Source organism: Eptatretus burgeri, chromosome 2 (genome assembly GCF_056783735.1).
Source record: "Eptatretus burgeri isolate ZD-2024b chromosome 2, Ebu_testis_v1, whole genome shotgun sequence".
Classification (NCBI taxonomy): Eukaryota; Metazoa; Chordata; class Myxini; order Myxiniformes; family Myxinidae; genus Eptatretus; species Eptatretus burgeri.
Genome location: NC_140962.1, coordinates 98,961,834 through 98,985,155, shown reverse-complemented (window position 1 = coordinate 98,985,155; position 23,322 = coordinate 98,961,834). Strand labels below are relative to the sequence as shown.

The window sequence follows — 23,322 nt, the reverse complement described above, 5'->3', positions numbered from 1 at the left end:
TTGGGCGTTTATAATGATTCATTCTCCACCCCAGTTGAGGTGAGCTCGTTTTAGTCTTTGTCTATTCCCAATCTGACCAACTCTTTTTTTTTTAATACCTTCCTGCTCTTTTATTGTTTTCCCAGTTATAAGTGAACAGTATATCTGTGAACATTTCGTTTTACATTTATATTTTGTCTTTTTTGCAATTGCTCGTTGTTAGTTGATGGTTTTTGTGTGACATGTTCCATTCGTACCTGTCTTTGGAAATTTTTTGCGAGGTAGGTTAGTGCGAGGTAGGTTAGTGCGAGGTAGATTAGTGCGAGGAATGTTAGTGATCCTTTTTGTTGTCTGTTTTCTTTGTGTTTGCTTTCAAATTGGATTCGGTAGTCTGTTGCACTGTTCACGTATTCAGCAAATCCGACAGTTGTCATTATGCGCACTTGGTTGAGCTCCATCAGGCCGCTACCCCCTTCTCGTCTCAGTGGGTACATTATTGGGATGCATTGATTTTTGTAAAACATTTTGTGGATGGTGAGCAGTTTCCTTGTTTTGATATCTAGTTTGGTGATTTATGATTGTGGCCAGTTTATTATTCCACAGCTGCACTGGAATACTGCTATTGCGAGCTGGTTTATTGCTTCGATTTTGTTCCTTGGAGAAAGGTATGTTTTCAGGATCAGCCCCGTTCTATGCAGATATTCCTTGGTCATTGTTTTGCACATTGTACAAGATAAATCCCCAATTGATCAATTGTTTGTGACATATTTGGTGGCCCTCTTCTACTTCAAGGTATTTGTATGATGCTTCGTTGTCTAGCTATTGTTGTATTTGTGTCAATTTTTATGTTCTCCGTTTTTGTTGATCTGCCTTGTAAAAATGTGCACTTGGCACACTTATCAAGGCCAAATTCCATTTGAATGTAGTCAGAGTACTGTTTCACTAATTTGAGTTGTTCTGCCAATTTTTCATCATTTGGTGCAAATAATTTTAGATCATCCATGTACAGTAGATGTGTCAACTTTCTTGTTTCTTTGGATGTTCTCTTATTTGATGTCAGGAAATCTCCACATCCTTGCTCATTAATGAAGTTATTCAGTGGGTCCAGGGCCAGGCAAAACAGGAGGGGTGAAAGGCTGTCTCCCTGAAAGATCCATCATCGTATCTTAACCTGTGGTATTTCAATACTTCCTTCTGAGTGTTGTAATATCATTGTGGTATTCCAAAGCTCCATCGCTTTCTCAATCAATTTGATTATTTGGGGATTGATCTTGTACAATTGCATCCATTTTATCATCCATAAATATGGGACACTATCAAAAGCTTTTTTGTAGTTTTCGAGTAGGGCCTTGTTGAGTAGTAGGTGGTCTCTTGTTCCATAGCATCCTCTCTTGCATCCCTTCTGTTCTGCCCCTGGACCTCGTTGTGTTCGGTGATGGTATTTCATTTCTGTGAGGATTCCTGTCAGAAGTTTGTACGTTGTCGTTAGACAGGTTATTTGTCTATACTTATGAGGGAGTTGGGTGTCTTCAGATTTTTGGATGAGAAAGGTGTTACCGACTGCGAGTCCCTCACATCCAAGGTCTCCTCCCCTTGGGTAAGTTTATTGAACGCTCGAGTGTAGTGATTGTGTCGAGCAGATAGTTGCTTTAGCCAGAAGTTTGGAATTCCAACTCAGCCTGGGCTTTTAAAGTTTGGCATTTTTGTAAGTTTTTTATTTATTTGTTTCTTTATTTATTTCTTCATCAAATATTACTGGAGGCATTTCCTTTAGATGTTGCTTTTTTTCTCTCCAAGTTTTGGATCCAATCCACCTATGTTGTGTTCTTTTGGGTTCTCATCGATTCCTCTCCAGAAATTTTCAAGTTTGCCTTTCTTGGGGAGATTTGATGTTTTGCTTTTGTGTCCCTAGTTCATGGGAGAATCTTTTTGGGATATTTTCAAACATGCAGTTTTATACAAAGAAAATAGACACAGGTGGAGGCCATTCAGCCCATCATGCCTGCGTGAACACCAGACTAATTTATCAACACAAGTTTCAAAGAAGAAAATGCAAATTTATTATTTTATTTTCTTATCTATTTATTTTAAGTTTTTGTAGTTTTTGTATTTTTATTTATTTGTTGTTGTTTTTCCTTCTTCCCCTCACAAGAGGGGGCACGGGCTTGGTTAAAAACACACAACATCAAGCACACAACACCCCTTGACGAGACCCCCACCAACAGCACTCCATCCGTACACGTGCACACAATTACCCATCAATGCTCAAACTACCTAAAAGTTGTGTCAACATCCTTATACCCCTCTATCACCATAACTTCCAGATACCTACAGTATCTAATTCTAATTTAATGTTATCTACTGTTTCTGCTGCCACTACCTTTCCAGGGAGGCCATTCCATGCATTCCATTTTACTCTGAGTAAAAGTCCCTTGTCTTACTACCAACTTGGTTTTGTCTTCTCCCTTTGTTAAATGTCATAATTTTTTTAAATCTTTCTTACGATCATTTCTATTTTGAATTTGCTTTGAACAACCATTATCTCTCGGTTTTTGTTTCCAATTTTGTCTGTTTTTTTTTGGTTTCTCCTCATTAGATTTAGGCTTCGATATCCCCTTATAAATTGCTGTATTTGTCCCGTTTCTTTTATCAGTTGCCCCTTTGTGTCTCTGGCCTCAGTTTCCATGGTGGTGCCTGGTCTCTGACTGCTGTTCTTGTGATGTTGTTTTCATGTTATTTTTTCTTGTATGAGCAGTGCCACTGCAAAGCTCACGGTGCTGAGGTCCTTTAATGAGGATGATTTTGGTACCAATCTCGAGTGCTTTGTTGGTTCTCCCAAATAGCATTTTTGTCCTTCAGTTGTTTTCTATTTTGTATAGTTGTGGTCTTTTCCCTGAATGGTGTCAATCTCATCTTTACCATTTTGTTTGCCAGCTCTTCTTCCAGTCTTCGCTGCTCCTAGTCATCCTCATTCTCTTTCTCTCCTTCACCCCTCTGTTCCCCTCCATCCGTCTGCCTGGTATCATCCATCGTTTTCATCCCCTTAGTCTGTGTCAGTGTATTCACTTGGTCCATGATTGTGTCAGGTCTGTTCCCCCTCCCCATTAGGGTGTTTCCACGTCCCCTCTCCCTCTGTCCCACCTTTCCTTTGCTGCTGGGTCCACAGCGACGCCCCACATGCCAAACCCTTGCTTCCTCACACAGTTATTCCCCATGCCATTGCAGCCACCTTTCCACCATCCTTCTGTCCACCCCTGGAGCGCTTGGCTCCCATCCTCCTCATCTCTCCTTCTGCTCATCTTCTGGCCTTCACTGGTATCTCTTTTATTATATTTTTATTTCGGAATTTATGTGCTGTGTGGGTGTGTGTATGTGTCTATCTCTCCTTTTCTCAATTTCAATCACCTCATCCCTTGTTACTCTTCCAACTTCTGAGATGAATACAGTACTGTACTCACCTCTATTCCTTCATCCCTTGATTAGTTCTTGTATAAATATAACCAACAAAGCACCCCGATCTCCACTATTGAGTCCCCTTACATCCCCTGTCATTCTGTGAACATGCTGCCCTCTGTTGTTTCGTTACTCCATGAGTCTACATTTCTGAAAACAACCCCAAAATAATCTCAATTAAACATCCCTCCCCCGCTCCCATACCTCAGTGCATATATAATAAATAAATATTTATCTATCTCCAAAAAATGTCTGTGTAAAATGTCGTCGTCACCACAAAGTGCAATGCATAAGCAAGCTTGTACCTTAAAAGCATCCTTGCATCTCAATATAAGGGTCAGGTTTACATGGAATGATTGAACTTCGGTACTGTAACCTGGTGATTGGACCAGGTTCAAATCCCGACCCCACGAGGAAGGCAATGGCAAACCTTCCGGTGCACTGCAGTGCCCAGGCAGCTGTTTTTATCAATGCATTTACCCTTCTCAAGGAGTACGTTATACTTGCAAGACTTGCAATCGGCACCAGACGAGACGTAGTACAAAAGCTCAAATCAACAGCCATTGGTAGCAAGCAATTTCAGTGGTGCAGTTTGTTCAGTAGATCTGTGCAAGAAACCTCAACCCGAAAGGTAATTGGACAATGATCACGCACATATATACGAGCAAGAGCTTAATCGACCCTAGAAGTTGAGCAGGTGCTTTAAGATAAACAATCTCCTCTTCATGGGTGCTCACAGGATACTTTAGAGGTATGCACACTTGCCTCAAACATGTTCCATCTGGGTTTGAATCCCGACCCAAGTATAAACTGTCATCCGGGTGTTTCACAGGCAGGTAATTCATCAATGTGTGTCTTCTCTCGGATTGACATTAAATGAGATTCTCGTCTTCCAGCATTAGTTGGTGGATGTTTAAAGATCCCATGGTGTCTTTGCGAAGAGTCGGCAAGCTCTTGCCAGAACCCTGAACAAATTCCAAATTCCTGCCCAAACTACTTAGTCGAACAGGACGTGGGCCAAGCTTCCACCGGCCAACCCCACAAATGGGAATAATAGTGGCTGTTGAAGAAGAAATAGAATAATATTCTTTTCATGGAACACAACGTTGCAGGAAATAGAAGGGCACTCGGTAGAGCACATACCTCCGCCACGTAATGCCTGATCCACGAGACCGTATCGGGTCCAATACATTTTTGAAATATCATGTTATATATCGTTTTTGGCCCTATCTCTCAATGGTGAAGAATCACTTTAAAGATTAAATAATTCTCGCATCCAGATCTGGATTCGGATCTTCACCAAGATCGGATCAATTCGTCATCGTCACACACCACCCAACATGCCCACCAAGTTTCATCCGAATCCATACAAAACGTTTTGAGATATCCGGCACACAAACAGACAGACACAGACAGAGGTGAAAGCATAACCAACCTCCTTCCATCTTCGGTGGCAGAGGTAATAAAATTCACACCTGTTAGAAATCAGCGATTCCGTGTGGACCAGAATACACGGATAAGTGATGGATCTGTACAGAGTAATCTAAATTGATGACAGCGATCATTACTTAAAGCAATTGACGTTAAACGCAGGATTGTGCCGCCAAGTGGTCACGTTTAAACAAACGTATGATATAATCTCTGGTACTTCCTTAACATCCCAATTCCACCTTCATGTGGGGTCGGCAGGAGAATGTTTTTGGCCCAAGTCGTTCACGAACCGGCCGGCGAAGCTTTATGGAGGTAATTCGGGCAGGAATGTCGTAATGTGTTGTGTGCCAGTGATAACTCACCGACACTTCGTAAAGGACATGGTGGGATCTTTAACGTCTGACCGACTGTTGCTAGCACGCAGGACACCCAGAAACCCCCATCTGCCTATCCTCCCAAAGTCCAGGCTGATTGTCCATCTGTATGCATTTGTCTCCCCCATTCTCGTGATTGTGGAATTGTCCCCTTGTGTCCGTCATCTCATCCTCAGTTCATTCTTTCTTTATATTTTATCTTCCAAACGTCTACAATTTTCATACACGTCTACAATTCCTTTGAAACACTGATTACTTCCCTCCTTCATCAAGCCATTGTAAGTCGTTTTTGCATCGTTCCTTCGTGTATGTTCATTCCCCACCAGTACACTTCAGTAATCTGTAAACCTCCTGCCCCACCCCCGTTGTTCAGCTCCTCTATGAGCCTGGAAGGAGAAAGAAAAAGAAGAATAAGAAGCACTTCCACGTCTTCAGACGCAGAGGGCAGTTTTCTAATTACTACAGGGCACAATCCTGGACAGGTCGGCACTCCGACGTAGGATACTCGAATGGCTCATCAACTGGTAATCATTTTGCCGACCTCAGAAGAATGGCAGAACTAGACCGAGTCAACTCACCTGGTGATGTGTGTGTGTATATATATATATATATATATATATATATATATATATATATATATATATATATATATATATATATATATATATATATATATATATATATATATATATATATATATATATATATATATATATATATATATATATATATATATATATATATTTTACGGTGGTGTAAAATTATGACAGGGACTCAAACTCGGGATCCAAAGATCTCAAGCCAGTCACCTTAACCAACAAGCCAACAGCAAGCCGATTAGATGGGACCTTCGTACGAAATACATCCATCTCAGGGATGGCACACTTCATGATGCAACACCACCCTGCCCGTGGAACACCAATGCAACTGTTTGTACAGTTATCAGGTTGGGAATCAAACCCAGACTGGCTAGACAACTCAATAAGACAGGTGTGCTACCTACGCACAATCCTGTCGAACTAATGTTTGTTACAAATACATTATGTTATGTAATCCAACTTCACAAGTTCATCTCGACTGCACAACGCAACTAAAGCTGTCATTCTTTGTGATTCATTCATTCATTCTGCTAACCCACATCACGATGTTGAAGATACTTTGATTATATCAGTGTATTTCTGTAGTCACAAGAAACACACGATGAAACATTCAGCACAAAACAAGCAGAAAAACGCAATTCTTTCAATCACCCTGGGAAGCAAGCACGCACGCAAGCACGCACGCGATTTGAAAATGATTGAAAAGGACAAAAGACAAAATACAACAGATCATTTAAACGTACGAAATTCCCTCCATCTCTTCCAGTCTCTGTCCCTCTCTTGTTTTTTTTTTTAACCTCAAGGCAGTTTCATCTGAGATGCAAGGACTGACTACACTGCGTGGTTTGCCGTTGCCTCCTCAAGCACACATCGTCAGAGCAGCAATTTGTTCACGACGTTGGCGATGACTCGCCACATATTCGTGAAAAACACTGTGGGATGTTTAACGTCCACCAGATAATACGAGCAGATCGGACGGCCGGCTTACGTCCACCCGAGAGGGACGGTGCACTTTGCGATGCAACGCCCTGACTGCAAACATCAATCGGTTTCACTTCGTCGAGTGGGGAATATAGCCCAGGCTAGACAGCTTAGAGGAAATTGCGCCTCCCGTCGCACCATCCTGTCGGACAAACACGGACACATGCAAGTTAAAAGACAGGTAGAAGAGTGTGACGATGCAAACAAAACGTCCTAACACCGTCCTGGAAGAAAAATTTAAAAGTAAATAAATAAATAAAAAGAGGAGGAATTGGATCACCTGTGACCGTCAAATAATTGGATCACCTGTGACCGTTGAATAATAATTGGATCACCTGTGACCGTTGAAGCTGACGCTCAACAAACGACACATTTTCAAGCACAGGAGAGTGACACACAAATTTAAGGATGGCTTAATCAAACAAGCTGCACACATTACCTGAAAGCAATCCTGACAATCACCTGTCACATCGGGCGGAAGGTACGTCCACAACATCGGATGTCTCAGGTGGTTGTCTTGTTTGGAGCTCAGACAGTGAAGACAGAAAAACGTCTTCACCTCCAACGTTGTTACTGAGTTTTCCAAAATCACACACGATAAGAAAGTGCCAGACTGGCAGGATGACCCGAGAGGATCCAAGCTGTCTAGCACAGGTTCGAATCCCGACCCACCTATAAACTGTCATGCCTGCATTTCACATGCAGGGTGATTCCATCCAGTGTGCGTGCCGACCGTCGGATGGACGTATGGCACATCGGATCGGAAGAAAGTGCCATTCCGAAATTATACGATGCACCTGCCGTTTCGTGCGCAGCCTGTTGGCTATCGGTTGCATCATTTTCTGGAAGCATAACTGTGCCGCTGATGCAGTGCCCCTGTTACCAGTAAGCTGGTACTCATTTATGTCGAACTCGGGAGGATGACAGGCTGAGTCAACCCACCTGGTGTTAATTGAACGAGTCGACAAGGACTCAAGACCACCTTAACCGTGAAGCGATAAGAGGCTTAAATGGACCTGCTAACCATAACCTGTGAAGCCGACATGATTGCAAACGGTGGAAGAGAAAGAGAGGAGGAGAGAACAAAATATTCGTACGTAATATATGGAGGCAAACGAACTGTAACTCTCTCGTCAAATCATGCAAGCCACGCCCCCAGATCGGCATGCACGCGCGCGCGAGGGATGGGCGTTTCCGGCAACGCACGAGGTGAGTAATAATACCCACGCACGGAGCAATGATTCGATTAGAGCCCCACGTGCTCACAGGAGACGGCTACCCGTGTTACAATCGCACCACGTTGCACACGTCTCATGAGGCAGCTCGGACGTATCCACCAAATCGTGAATCTTTCAGCCCGTCGAGCAAGTCCTCGTATTCAGCTTAAAACACAATGTGTCCCGTTTGCTGCCGTCGGTGTCCGTCGCTGATGATTGCCGACGTACGTACGACGTGTCAAACTGAGCAGCAAGAGTTGCAGGGAGCGTTGCACGTCACATCTGCACGCATTTGCATTCCGGGAATTGTTACGGGGAGGGGCGAACAAACGTGGCGACTGCTTCCTGCAGCGGCGACACACTCACTGTAACATACGTACGGCATAGTCGCTGCCGATTCGATTGAGGCTCCATTGAAATCGTGAACCTCCTTTACCTGCATTCTCGGAAGGAGGATCCTTGCCCTCGCAGAACCCTCGTGGCGTGCGTCGCGCGACACAAGCACAAGCACATGCCGCGTAACTCGCGAAGCACGAGCGCTTGTTGTTGCGTCGCACGGTGTGGCTGCTTGTTGAAGCCACGGTTTGGAGATCATATGACCGTGGGAGGTGAGAAGCCGTCAGTGAGTGAAACCTGGCCGAGGATCGCGTGCACATACAAACGGACTCAACGGCAGAGTTCGAAGTGATGAGACGATCTCAATTTCCTCGGATGAAAGTTCGAGCCGAGATAGTTTTTGCGGAGTTTAACATTCCCACGGTCAAATCCAGCAGTTGAGAGTGGACAGCCGATAGGAGCGAAGCATTTGATAATAAATAAAACCACAACCCAGGTGTTGCTTCGAGTCGTGCAGCAGGTGCAATTTCATCCTTCCATTGTGTGTGACGCTTGTCACTCCCAAGGCTTCGATTTTGATTTTAAAAAGTTTGTTCAACAATTTGGGAGAGACATTCGTGCGGAGTTCACGGAGTCTTTCGACTCCTCCACACACAATTCCTGGGATAGTTGTTGACAACATCCACTTCACGTCCGTTCCTTCGGCCATTGTTTCATGGAAACTTCGCTTTCATGGAGATTTTTTTATTGAGCACACGCGTGCTGTAATTTTAGCCAATGTGAGGGAGCACGAGGGGGTCGTCGCACAAACAAAACCACAGTGAGGATATCAGCTGAAACAGTCTGGACATCAATGCAACTGTCATTCTCACTTTGCCAGTTATGAATGAGAGCCAGGAGAGGGGGTCGTTGTGAAAGTTCGTTAACAAAATGGAGAAGCACGTCGACCTGAGCACACCGCTTCGTGCTCGACGAACGGGCGGCCGCCTTGGTAACCACGCCCGCACTTTATTGACATCATGGACGTTCTCCAGAACGGGCGCCGTGTGCTCGCGCAACGCCAGCGCCTTGCTCACCCCTCACGCTGATTGGCCACTCGGCGAGGAGCGGCCGCACCGCGACCAATGGGGCTCGGGGATTCAACTTAGCGCGTGCGCCCGACCCTCGGGGATCGCCGACGTCAAATTGGTTGCGTACGGCCTGGAAGCACGAAGCACAGGAGCGCAGGAGCAATCTCCTCGCTCGGAGCGTAAACAAGACAATGAGAGTAAACGAGTGCTCCGTAAATGCTGTGATTGTTGTTCAAAACAAAAAAAATCCGCCATTCATGTCTCTTCCTCCTGAAATCCTCGCTGCATGAGCCTCCTTACATCGACGTTCATAACAGGTAACAAGTGACGTCATACTCAGCACCCAATCGAGTCGATTGCACAAGCAGAAAAACATCAACTCGCAATATGACGCAGCGTGTCGATCACTACCGATGGCGATGCGAATACCTGTAGAATGCAGGCACTGCTGGAAGCGAGGGTTAGGAGTCATCGTGTTCAACTTTTACACGGGATGTTCAAAAGGTTCGAGCAACGAGATCCGAACATGCGGACGTTCTTTTCCAACACAATTTGCAGCCAAGTGTATATGTGTATGTGTATGTGTATGTGTATGTACAGCAATTGCTACACCATTCACGTGGACACAAATACAGTCACAATATATATATATATATATATATATAAATATATATTGGATCATTTTAAACTTCCTTTGAACGACATCTTCCCAGCTGTTTACCTTCACCATCGAAGGTGAAGGAGGTTATGTTTTCACCCCTTTTTGTCTGTCTGTTTGTCTGTCTGTTTGTCTGCTTGTTTACCCTGTCACAGCCACACCGTTTCAGCGATCATGACCAAACCGGGTACAGATGTCGGCCATGGTCCACCTTAGACACTTGTCGTTTTTGGTGAATCTAGGTCAAAGGTCAAGGTCAAGGTCACCGAAAAGCCAAAATTCTTATTTTCGCAATAATGTCCGCTAGAATGGTCGTATCGACTTCAAACCAAATCCAAAATGTGCATCTTCCAATACTGCATCCAACCACATGTCTCATTGGGGTGTCACACCAACACCCTTCTTAGCGGTCGGGGGTCGAATGTCAGTGGGTTCGGGTCAAACCTTTCAAATTGCGATAAAAACGCCATTTCAAGTCCGATTGACTTCCAAGTTATGATCATGACCAAACTAAGTGCTATAACTCATTAAACAGTAGCACTATCGACTTGTAAGAACCAAATTGATTTCCAGGTTTTGTTTTTTCAGAGATCATGGAGATATGACAAAGTTATTCCGGAAATTCCTTGCTCAACCAGCAATTTCAATTGTTTGTTTGTCTGTTCTGAGATACAGGATATTTTTGAGATACAGGATATCTCAAAAAGTTGTGGACGGATCCGGATGAAATTTTGTGGACAGGTTCGTGCGGAGTTCATGCGGACAGTTCTAACACGGACGAACCGATTAGATTTTGGTGAACATTCGGATCCAACTACTAAAACTTTTTCAGTGATTCTTCACCATTGAGAGATGGGGTTGCTCTGATATGTGGCACAACATCTCAAAAAGTTGTTGACGGATTCGGATGAAACTTGATGGACACGTTGGGTGTGCGTCAAGGACGAATTGATTCGATTGTGGGTGAGGATCTGAATCCGGATCTAGATTTGAGAATTATTTAATTTTTTTTTTCACTGATTCTTCACCATCGAGAGATAGGGCCAAAAACGACATGGTTAACTGTGTAGCCACGATAATTCAAGAACTGTACGTTCTCGTGGATCAGGCGTTGCGTGGCGGAAGTACGCGCTCTACCGAGTGTCCTAGTTCACAATGTTTCCTCGTGAAAACGTAATTCAATCGATCTTTCGTGAGGAAACGAATCAAGACGTGTTTTTTATAAGTACATCCAAAGAACCTGCAAGATGTTCGCGGACAAAGCGAGCCCCCCCCCCCCCTGGGGATCGACACGTCTGGAGGTTGCGCCACACTGGTACCCATATAATTATACAAATCCGTCCGTTTATCGCTCGGGGAAGGCGCTCATGTCCGGACTGTCATTGGTGTACAGACCCGGTAGATCCCTCATCGGACTGGCGGTGAGTGGCAGACTCTCTCTCGGTCGTGTATTAACGGTCAGAGCCGGGGGGGGGGTAGTTGCCGGTTCGAATCCCGGCCGAGTCATACTAAAAGACTTTAAAAATGGTACGTTGCTGCTTCCTTACTCGACGCTCAACATTTAAAGGATCGAGGACGGACGAGCAAACATTCATCATGTTTGTAACCACTGCCGGGTCCAATCGTCACCTCAGGTGCGTGACATCTTATTTTTTTAAGCGGCGATTTCTCCAGAGGACACAATTGGTGATGGAAAATGACCGGATGTGAGATGGATTGTGGTCAATCAACGGCGTTATGGTTGTTTTGAATTTTCAGGAAGCGTATTTATCGACTCCGCACTCAAGCGATGCAATTCCACTGCGCACATGCACACGCACGCACACACACGCACACACGTGCACACACACACACACACGCACGCACACACACGCACACACACGCACACACACGCACGCACACGCACGCACACACTCGCTCACGCACGCGCACACACACACACACACATGCGCACACACGCACACACATGCGCACACACGCACACACACACACGCACACACACACGCACGCACACACACACACTGACTGGGTGGACATGAGGTAATTTCTGCTCCAATCAGGTATCTCTCGTCTGCTGTTAATTTTCTGGTTCTTGATTGGTCGGTGAAAAACGTTCAGTCAGTCACTCAGTCCAGTCAGTCAGTCCAGTCAGTCAGTCCAGTCAGTCAGTCAGTCCAGTCACTCAGTCACTCAGTCCAGTCAGTCAGTCCAGTCAGTCCAGCCACTCAGTCCAGTCACTCAGTCCAGTCAGTCAGTGCAGTGGAAATGCGGCCCGAGGTGTCGAGCCCCGTGCAGGCTTCACTTACTGCAACACGAAACGAGCAGCACGGCGAGCAGGAGGCAGAGCCAGGGCGCGCAGGGTACTCTCCGCCTGGCCTCGGCTGCGGCCCTCATGCCGCCGGGCTCCACGTCGGGACCGCATCCGTGGCGGCGGCGCGGCCGCCCGCACAGCGATCCCCGGCACTTGTCAAAGCGCGCCAGCAGCCTCTCGAAACCCCCTCGGTTCGGGGGATCGGCGAGCGCAGAACGAAGCCCTTGGAGGTGGGGGGGGTGAGTTTTCCAAATTGACGGAAACTTGGAGCGGGGTTGATTCCCGGGTCGTGCGCGCCAATTCGTGCGTGGACTCAAAACACTGCTCGCTGAGCACGCCGAGTCGGCGAAGCTTTTTTGAAAAGTCTCAACCTTCAGGTCGCGGTTCCCATGCTCCGTGGGTGGCGGAGAAAAGCGCCGCACGGGCAAACGGCCGCCGATCCGCGACGCTGCGGCTGCTCCCGAATCCGACGCGGTGCGGACGGTGGTCGTGAGAGCGAGCGCACGCCCTCGGGGACTTTTGGGCGGGAATCGGCCACGAGGAGGGTGTTTGGGCGGGAACGGGAGGGGAGACGGCGCGCAACACCAAACGACGGTTTTCTCTTCTCCCGGACTCCCTCTCTCTGTCTGTCTGTGTGCCAATTCGACTGCGGTACTCGAGCGCAAAGCGACCATGTCCCCCTGCACCCGTCACCCTCCCCTCCCCACCACACCACCCCGTAGCTCCCCCACCCCCCACTCTCCCCCGCCTTGCACGGCGTGGAATTCTTCTCCGCGGAGCTCGTCAGCAGCAGCTCTTGAGCGCCGCGAACAGATCGGTGCACGTGCATCGAGAGGAATTAAAAGAGATCGTTTATATTCGCCTTTCTCGGCGAAATAATGAAATGACAAATCGTGGTTGCGTTCGCACAATGGTGGAGATGCGGTCAACGTCGGGATAATCGCCATCAGCAAGCTTGGACGCCAAGTTCGCACGGTCCACCTTTTCCCGCCAAATCACCTGTGCACGTCATACACAACGGTCTGATTGAAAATAATTTGTTTTTCCGAGTGCAGGGACAATACGAAGTTAATTAAACGGTTTCTCAGAGCGTTGATAAAAGGTCAAAGGCCTTAATGGGATTACAAACCGAGCAAATGGTCGTTCGTGCGCTTACGGAACGACGCGTACGCATGTTGTTCGATCCGTACCGAGCTGCGGCTTTGACGGGGGTCTTGTTAACAGAAAAAAAAAACTTGAACAACAATTCATGCACAAGACCTTCTACGTCACGCAAATTCATTGTCATTAACCTCGTTATTGTTTTTCTTGAGTATTTTTCGATGATCCGTGCAATGTGCGTGGGCACACCAGAGGCGTCTCTGTGGATCACCGTCTGTTTTCTCTAATTTTATCTCTTTCTGCCCTTCCCCGGAGCACGTGACGACACTGTGAAATGACGACTTGTATTGTGTGACGTCATCTCGACCCGAAAGTATGGATGTATATTTTTTTTTGATGTAACGTACTCTTCACGGAGCATTGGTGCTGCCGAGGCAATTTATTGGCAAGGGTCGTGTTGGGTGGTTTGCCATTGCCTTCCCAGCATTGTTTGTCCCTGCTCTGTCGTTTTAAATGCTTAGAGTCAAGCAAGGAAAGGGCACGAACTATTTTTCTGGTGTCCTCCCAGATTCAGAGCGGACACTCTAACCATTATACCACTGAGTCTGGTTCATAAAAAATATATTGTTACGAAAATGACAGGAGTAAATGGGGGTTAATTACTAGTACTATGTCTTCCATGAGCCTCGACTATGTATACAAAGCAAAATAAAACCAGAAGCGCACTCTTCACCACATATGCCCCCCCCTGAACCAAGACTTAAAATCTACACGAATAAGTGTGTGTGTGTGTGTGTGTCCGTCCTCCATAACTCCAAAACCATTAAACCAAATCGCCTGAAACTTTGCATGCATACTAAGGGAACTCCGAGGAAGTGCAAGAGTGAAAATTGGGTGTTTGAGTTAATTAAAACACCCCCTTTGAAGATAATTAACGGCCTTATTTAATTATATCCTTCATCAAGCGCATCCTCGGCTACATCAACCGCTAATGGGGTCTTCAGGTGTATCCTGGGTTACCTTGCTTGAGTGTGAAACCGCCATGTTTTGTGACATGCTCAACCTCGCCTTGACTTGGAAGAGGCCGCAACGGTTTCTAAACGATTTTTTTTTCACTTTCCTCGCTCATTTTCTCCAATCCCTGTTTGTCATATCTACAAATCACTGGGGACATTGCAATGCTTATAAACGCCCGGAGACGCCAGTGTTCGTGGCTTTATTTCGGTTTTGCAGATGCCATAACCTTGAGAATCTCTAAAACAAACCCAATTTTAAAAAATCTAAGTTCCAGAATTGAACTTGGCAGTAGTTCCGACTGCTAAAAAAAAAGTGCTCATTTGTCCAATTCGGACATATTTGATATTTCGAACATTTCCAGGAGGTGTGTGTTTAATATGACGGTTCAGTGATTGCTAATCACTTGCTGAGCGAGAGGTTCCTTATCAACCATTTCGTTGGAGTGCTTAAGCCACTTGGAGTGTGCTCCACAATATTTGCACCATCACAGAATACTGTATATCGAAACTTGAACAATGTACAGAGGCCACTCGCCTGTGATGATCCCGTGTTGTTCTACGGTCACTTCGACATTGTTAAATACAAATAAAAGAAACATTTCGTTAACTTAACAGCAGTAAAGGTGAGAGGTACGCACACTCTCTCAAAGCTCTCCAGCCTGGGTTTGAATCCCGACCCAGCATTCAACTGTCATCTCGGTGTTTCACAGGCAGGGCCATTCATCAATTTGTGTGCCATTAAACTGGATGTCACATCTGCTGGAATCCCCCACATCTCATCCCTCTCTCCTTCCACCTTCCCATCTCTCTCTTCCCCCCCCTTCCCATCCCTCTCCCCTCCCTGCCTTCCCATCTCTCTCCCCTCACCCCTTCACATTTCTCACCTCTCCCCCCATTTCCATCTCTCTCTCCTCCCCTTCCTGCCCATCACTCTCTCTCCCCATCACTCCCCTCCCCTCTCCCTTTTCATCTCTTGCCCCTCCCCCATTCCCATCTCTCTCTTCTCCCTCCCCCACAATTTCCCATCTCTCCCTTCTCCCCCCCAATTTCCCATCTCTCCCCCCTTCCCATCTCTCTCCCCTACCCCCTTCCCATCTCTGTTTCCTCTCCTACAGTCTATCCGCCCAACCCCTCTTCCACCACTTCTCCTAACGAACCCACCACTCCTCGCCCCCCCCCTCCTTCCTCACTCCTCCACCCCTTCCTCACTCCCCTCCTTCCACGCTCCCCCACCCCTCCTCGCTATCCCTCCTTCCTCACTCCCCATCCCTTCCTCGCTCCCCCTTCCTTCCTCACTCCCACACTCCCACACCCCCATACCCCTCCTCGATCCTCCTCCCCACACTCCCTACTCCACTATTCCTCCTTGCTCTCCCCTCCTTCCTCACACCACACCCCTCTTTCCTCCTTCCTCACTCCCCCACCCCTCCTCACTCCCCTCCTAACTCACTCACTCACCCCTCGTTCCTCCTTTTACTCCCCCACCCCTCCTCGCTCCCCCTCCTTCCTCCCCATCCACCTTCACTCCCCCATTCACCATCACTCCCCCACCCCTCCTCCCTTCACTCACCAACCCCTCCTTCTTCACACCCCACCCCTCCTTCGTCACACCCCACCCCTCCTTCTTCACACCCCCACCCTTCCTTCTTCACACCCCCACCCCTCCTTCTTCACACCCCCACCCTTCCTTCTTCACACCCCCACCCCTCCTTCTTCACACCCCCACCCTTCCTTCTTCACACCCCCACCCCTCCTTCTTCACACCCCCACCCTTCCTTCTTCACACCCCCACCCCTCCTTCTTCACACCCCACCCCTCCTTCTTCACACCCCCACCCCTCTTTCCTCCTTTCTTACTCCCCCACCCCTCCTTGCTCTCCCCTCCTACCTCACTCCCTCCTCAATTCACTCACCCACCCCTCCTTCCTCAAACCCCCACCCCTCTTTCCTCCTTTCTTACTCCCCCACCCCTCCTCGTTCCACCCTCCTTCCTCACTCCCACCCCTCCTCACTTCCCCCTCCTTCCTCAAACCCCACCCCTCTTTCCTCATTTTTTACTGCCCCACCCCTCCTCGCTTCCCCCTCCTTCCTCAAACCCCCACCCCTCTTTCCTCCTTTCTTAATCCCCCACCCCTCCTCACCTCCCCTCCTTCCTCAAACCCCCTACCCTCTTTCCTCCTTTCTTACTCCCCCACCCCTCCTCGCTTCCCCCTCCTTCCTCAAACCCCACCCCTCTTTCCTCCTTTCTTACTCCCCCACCCCTCCTCACTTCCCCCTCCTTCCTCAAACCCCACCCCTCTTTCCTCCTTTCTTACTCCCCCACCCCTCCTCGCTTCCCCCTCCTTCCTCAAACCCCACCCCTCTTTCCTCCTTTCTTACTCCCCCACCCCTCCTCGTTTCCCCCTCCTTCCTCAAACCCCCCCCCCTCTTTCCTCCTTTCTTACTCCCCCACCCCTCCTCGCTCCCCCCTCCTTCCTCACTCCCCCACCCCTCCTCGCTTCCCCACCTCTCCTCGCTCTCCTTCCCTCCTTCCTCGGAGAGCAGACATGTGAATGAAGTTTCCCCTCGATCTGTCAAGCCGTTCTGGAGAAGAAGATTTTGAAAGTTTTATTCTTCAAAAAATTATAGCTGCAAAAGCATGTGACCTATGATGTCAAAAGATAAAACCTCCGGGATAAAGTTGTGGAAAGGCCCACATCAGGGGACAGATATAAAAATATTTCAAAGTCCTTGAATATCCCTTGAAGCACAGTCAACACTATCATTAAAAAGTTGAATGTGTATGGTACCACGAAGACCCTGTCTAGATCACGTTGCCTGACAAACTGGATGACCAAGCAAGGAGGAGACTGATCATATAGGCCACCAAGAAGCCAATGGCAACTTTGAAAGAACGACATGCATTTACGGCAAAGACTGGTCACTGTGCATTTGACTCCACAAGTCTGTCCTGTACGGTCGGGTGGCAAGAAGGAAGCCATTACTCAAAAAAGCCCACCTTGAGTTCTGTTTGAGGTATTAAAAAAAAAACACTCCAGAGATTCTGAAATCATGTGGCAAAAAGTTGTGTTCTGATGAAACCAATATGGAACTTTTTCGTCCAAATGCAAAACGTTACGTTTGGCGCAAACCCAACACAGCACATCAACCAAAGAACACCATCCCTACTGTGAAGCATGATTGTGGCAGCGTCATGTTATGGGGATGTTAATCATCAGGGACTGGGGCACTTGTCAGGATGTAAGGGAAAATGGATGGAGCAAAATACAGAAAAAATTGAGAAGAAAGCCTGTTGCCCTCTGCAAGAAAGTTGAAATTGGGATGGAAGTTCACCTTCAGCATGACAACAACCCAAAGCACACAGCCAAAGCTACACTGGAGTGGCTAAGGGACAAGAAGATAAATGTCCTTGAATGGCCCAGTCAGAGCCCCGACCTCAATCCAAGTGAAAATCTGTCATGGCTTGAAGATTGCTGTCCATCAACACTCTCCACACAACTTGACTGAACTTGAACAGATTTATACAGAAGAATTGGCAAATATTACCCAGTCAAGGTGTGCAAATTTAGTAGAGACCTATCCCAACAGACTCACAGCTGTAATTCCTGTCAAAGATGCTTCCACCAAGTGTAACTTCAGGGGGATGAACACTTATCCAACCAAGATATTCTATTTTTGTATTTTTGATTAATTTTCTGAAATTTGAGGAATTTGTTTTTCATTTGGATGTTATGGGTTATGATGTGTAAATAAAGGTGGGAAAAGTTTGATTCAATGCAATTTAATTCCAGGCTATAAGGCAACATAAGATGAAAATTTTGAAAGCGGGTGTAAACTCTCTGTAGGCACTGAAACTGCTTTAACTATTTTATGACCTCTTTGGAACTTCTCAAAACCACAATAATAAATATTGCATCAGCCATGGACCTCTCCAGTTACCCGGTTTGAGGTCCGCAGGTTAAGTCAAAATGACTGCAACCACCAGCTATGGCCACAGCACAGAGCAAGTTCCCAGACATGTTTGTCATGTTAAAATACTTGATGGGACCATGTAATTAATCGAGTAATGTGCCGATAGGTGCTCGCAATCTTCCGAATCTGGCCGAGCAACGGTAGATCGCGGGCGCTCTGGACCAATTGAGCCAGTTTGTCGAACGACGCTGAAATCACCAAATTAGGCCGCCACAACGAGTAGAATCCAACCCCAAGACCAGATACAATTTTTAAACAAGTAAATATCACGGACGAAGGATTACATGAAGCAAAGACAGAAAAAAAAAAGAACACTAAAAATGCACAACCAGAGGTTTGAAGAAGAAAGGACAAAACAGTTGGGCAGGAAAAACTAATATCAAACTGTACATACACAACGTATATCTATTACACAAACAGTACGTCACGTTTATCCAAATGCAAAGAAATAACTATGGTTATCCAAAACAGTTTTATTAACCCCTTAAGATCATTCCCACAACAATATTTATTGTTGAGGTTCTGTGAAGCTGGTACTTCCCCAAGGCAATAGCACCCAACAGAGAGTGATCTCAAGACAGTTATCTCGTTAGTATTCCTTCGGTTCGCCCTTTCATAAATCTAGTGGGTAAATGGAACAAGATGCTTTGTGTAGGGCTATTTGTTAGATCTTCAATCCCTTATCCTTATTCTTATTTTATTTCCCACTGGAACACCGCCATGCATGCATGCACACCACGGGCCGGACAGTCATGTCATGAGGACATGCTGCAGTGTCCCCGTTCAAACCGCTCGCCATTTCCCCGTTCAAATGGCGTGCCATTACCCAATCGACGTCTCACCTCATACCCTCACCACGCTCACCACAACGCTAGAACGCTCGCTATGATCGCTACATCGCCTCCCAAAAATCCCCACAACAACCTATACCCGACCTCTTCACGACAAACATCACAACCGCGACCAACCACTTCAACCTAATCACTATAATTGCTTCAAACACTTACAATGCTTCAACAACCTCACTGCAGTTGCCACAGCGCTTTCCCCACCTCACCATAAAACTGCCGCAACTTCCATCAGGTCTCTGGATGCTCACAACAGTCATTGGGGATGCCAAGGAATGGAGGACTTTGTGGGTACCTGCGAGCCAGAAAACTTTGGCGTGTAGCTCAAAGTGCGAATGTGCACTGGGATTCATTCGGTGACATCTGGATAGCTCTGGCACTCCGCTAACTAACGCTGTGCATGCATGTGAATAAACCCTTTACTGCACCACATGACCTTTCCTCGCCCTCGCTTGGAATAAATTGCTTATTATAAATTAACCCAGCCCATTTTGGCTTTTCCTTCATTGGTCCAGCATGGGAAGTTCTCCCCCAATAATTTGCTTTCTTAGCCAGTACATACATGGCAGCTCCGATTGGCTGTACCTGATACAGTAAGTTTAACGCAAGTATGCACCAAGGGCATGCAACCCCCCCCCCCTTGGCACAGCCATCCACACACAAGGTATCATGCGAGGTAGTGTAACCCCGCAGGATTGGACATATCAACAGGCATTTGTGGTTGCCTAGAAATCCACCGTTGCACAGAGTTATCAGTGCCCGGCAGCCTAAAGACCAGTGGTTTGGGTGGAACCAGAGTGCTTCCCCTCATGGCGAGCCTCGAACGCCAAGTCCGTAACAATATCGACAATCTATAATAATTAATGTCAGTACGTGTGTGTGTGTGTGTGTGTGTGTGTGTGTGTGTGTGTGTGTGTGTGTGTGTGTGTGTCTGGCTCCTCCATATCTCCAAAAACATGAAGCCTAGCAGCCTGAAACTTTGCATCCTTACTAAGGGAACTCCAAGGAAGAGCAGGAATGAAAATTGGGTGTTTGAGTTAATTAAAACACCCCTTTTGAAGATAATTATCGGCCTTATTTAATTATATTTTTATCAGGCACATCCTTGGCCACCTCACTCTCGATGGGGTCTTTAAGCCCATCCTGGGTTACCTCGCTGGGGTCTGAAGCTGCCATGTTTTTTGGCCTGCTCAACAGTCCACAACGATTTCTTAAGGATAAAGTTTTTTTTTTCCACTTTCCTCACTCATCTTTTCGAATGCCTGATCATACCTACGGATCTCTGCATACATTGCAATGCTTACAAACACCCAGAAATGCCAGTGTCTGTGTTGGGTCCATGGTGGCGGGCAGTCCCTCAGGTGGTGCCTTGCTGGCTGAAAATATGCAATTTCATTTTTAGACGACATCGCTTTGTTTAAGTTTTTTGCATGATCTGCTTTCATTATCTACCCGTCAATTCGGCATATACATGTATAAAAAAAATTAAATTTAAACATCTCACATTGACAAACTGTTGGCAACACGGTGTCGTGTGGTTCCTCAGGTGGTGCCTCGCTGGCTGAAAATGTTTTGCAATTTCATTTTCGATGACATCACTTTGTTTATCTTTTTGTGTGATCTGCCCGTCACTTTGACATAGATACATGTTTTTAAAAATCCTCCAACAACCTCGTGGTCAGAGTTTCCACCCATCACACACGGTTGTTTATGAAGATTAATGGTTATGCACATCTCACTGAAACGTCGAGAATGCAACGTTGTTTTGCTCAATGTTTTTGGATAGTATACACGATGTACTGTAGTCGGTAAACACACTGACTCCATCTGCCGATTCCCACAACTATATATATATATATATATATATATATATATATATATATATATATATATATATATATATATATATATATATATATATATATATATATATATATATATATATATATATATATATATACATATACTGGAGAGGGTGTCCCAAAAAAATATACAACTTTTAAAATGCTTCGTTTGATTCAAAAAAAGCAGTAATTTTGTCACTAATGCTTCATTTCTTGTTGCAGAGACCCTGAGGTTTATTTTGATACCAAGCAAGTGCCAGAAAAATGCCAAGGCTGACCGTACAACAACGGACGAAAATTGTTGAATTTTGTCACCAGACGAAAAGTGTCATACAGGTGCAACGTTTTTACTCGAGACATTTCGGTATCCACTTGCGCCACGCACCAAACTTTCGGACAATAAAGTGCGCCATCGCAAACTTTACCAATGTGGAAACCATCTGTGACCTTCACAAGGGTCACAGTGGTTGGAAGCAGACAGTTCGTAGTGAAGAAAATGTGGAAATGCTGAGACAGGCGATCGTTCAGAGTCCAAAAAAATTGATTCGACGACTTTCTGCCAAGACAAACGTTCATAAGAGCACCATTCAGATGATCCTTCGCCAAGATATTCATGCCTTTCCATACAAAATTCAAACGGAAACGGTGCTTACTGATCAACAGAAATGCAAACGACTGGACTTTGCAAATTGGTTCTCAGGAAAGTTGGAGGAAGATGCAGACTTCCTCAAAAAACTTCACATGACGGACGAATGCCATGCTCACTTGTCCGGGGAGGTAAACAAGCAAAACTTTCGCTACTGGGGAACTGAAAATCCTGGTAATGCATCAACTGAACTGGTGCCTCAATCTGTTCTCAAAGTCACCATGTGGGTGGCGGTTGGTTGGTATGGGATAATTGGCCCATACTTCTTTGAAGATGACCAGGGACACACTTGCACAGTAAACCAGAGGAACTATCGCATCATGATTCAGGAATTCTATCTGCCTGAGCTACGAACTCAGGCCCGTAGGAGAAACAACCTGATCCAGATGAGAACCCAGTGGTTCCAGCAGGATGGAGCACTGCCCCATACAGCCAGGGAAACAAGGCGTTTTCTCAACCAACATTTTGAGGGCCGCTTTATCTCCCTCTACGAAGACGTTGAGTGGCCACCGTATTCACCTGACCTTACTCCTCCAGACTTCTTCTTGTGGGGGTATCTCAAGGACAGGATCTATGGAAACCCTAGGCCTCAGACTCTTGATCAGCTGAAGGAAAACATCCACTGAGAAATCCAGAACATTCCTCAGGAAACGTTTCTCAAAGTAATGGAGAACATGACAACGTGTTTGCAGGCAGTGATCGGACAACGTGGAGCTTACGTCGAACATGTGGTCTAAAATAAAACGATGATTCTACACCAAAATTTAAATTTTGGTGGCAATTTTGACATTGGTACAATAAACTTCAACCTTTCAGCTTTCTATCCAACCATATATCTTTTTAAAACATATATGTTATGACCATCCTCTTTGCAGATGAAAAGTTGTATTTTTTTGGGGACACCCTGTATAGATACATATGATACACTCACAATAAATACATACATATTGTTGTGGTTGACCAAATTCGCAAACCACCATTCAGGTCCCTTAGGTGAGATATCTCTGTAAGTACATGTGTAGTTAGGCCCAAACCCGTTGTCTAGAGGGAACAAATGTCATTCATGAGGGCTGCGACTCTTCAGGATAGCCGTTTTTCTTTTACTATCTTTATTTTGGACCAACCGCCATTATTACCACCACCAACCACGTCTCAACAGCCATCACAACAACAACCACCAACCACAACGCCGCTTCACCACAACCGCCACGACCTTTACCGTCACAACTCGCCACCATCGCATCACCGTCATCTCGCGCCACTCATGGGCACCGATGCTGGACTCGTGTAGAGCGCGCACCGAGCAGCGTGTTCAAAAGCATCGCGGACTTTCCGCAGAAAAACGGATCAAAAACGACTCACGCCCACTTTTGTTCCGTCCAATCGGTGAGCGAGGGGCGATTTGGCCCCGCCTCCAGGGCGTTGGAGGGCGGTCGCTATATGCAAATTCATGGATCAAAAAGCATTCACGCCCACTTTTCCTCGGG

General features: G+C 46.2%; 1 protein-coding gene across 1 annotated transcript in view; it reads right to left on the bottom strand.

Annotated features, from left to right (window-relative positions):
• Nucleotides 1–13,055, bottom strand: part of TAFA5 (TAFA chemokine like family member 5) — a 209,075-nt gene extending 196,020 nt beyond the window's left edge. The window contains exon 1 of the mRNA XM_085870457.1: nucleotides 12,405–13,055. Within this exon, the coding sequence (XP_085726583.1) occupies nucleotides 12,405–12,492 (88 nt within the window). The 5' untranslated portion in view covers nucleotides 12,493–13,055. The remainder of the gene's footprint in view (nucleotides 1–12,404) is intronic.
• Nucleotides 13,056–23,322: the final 10,267 nt, after the last annotated feature.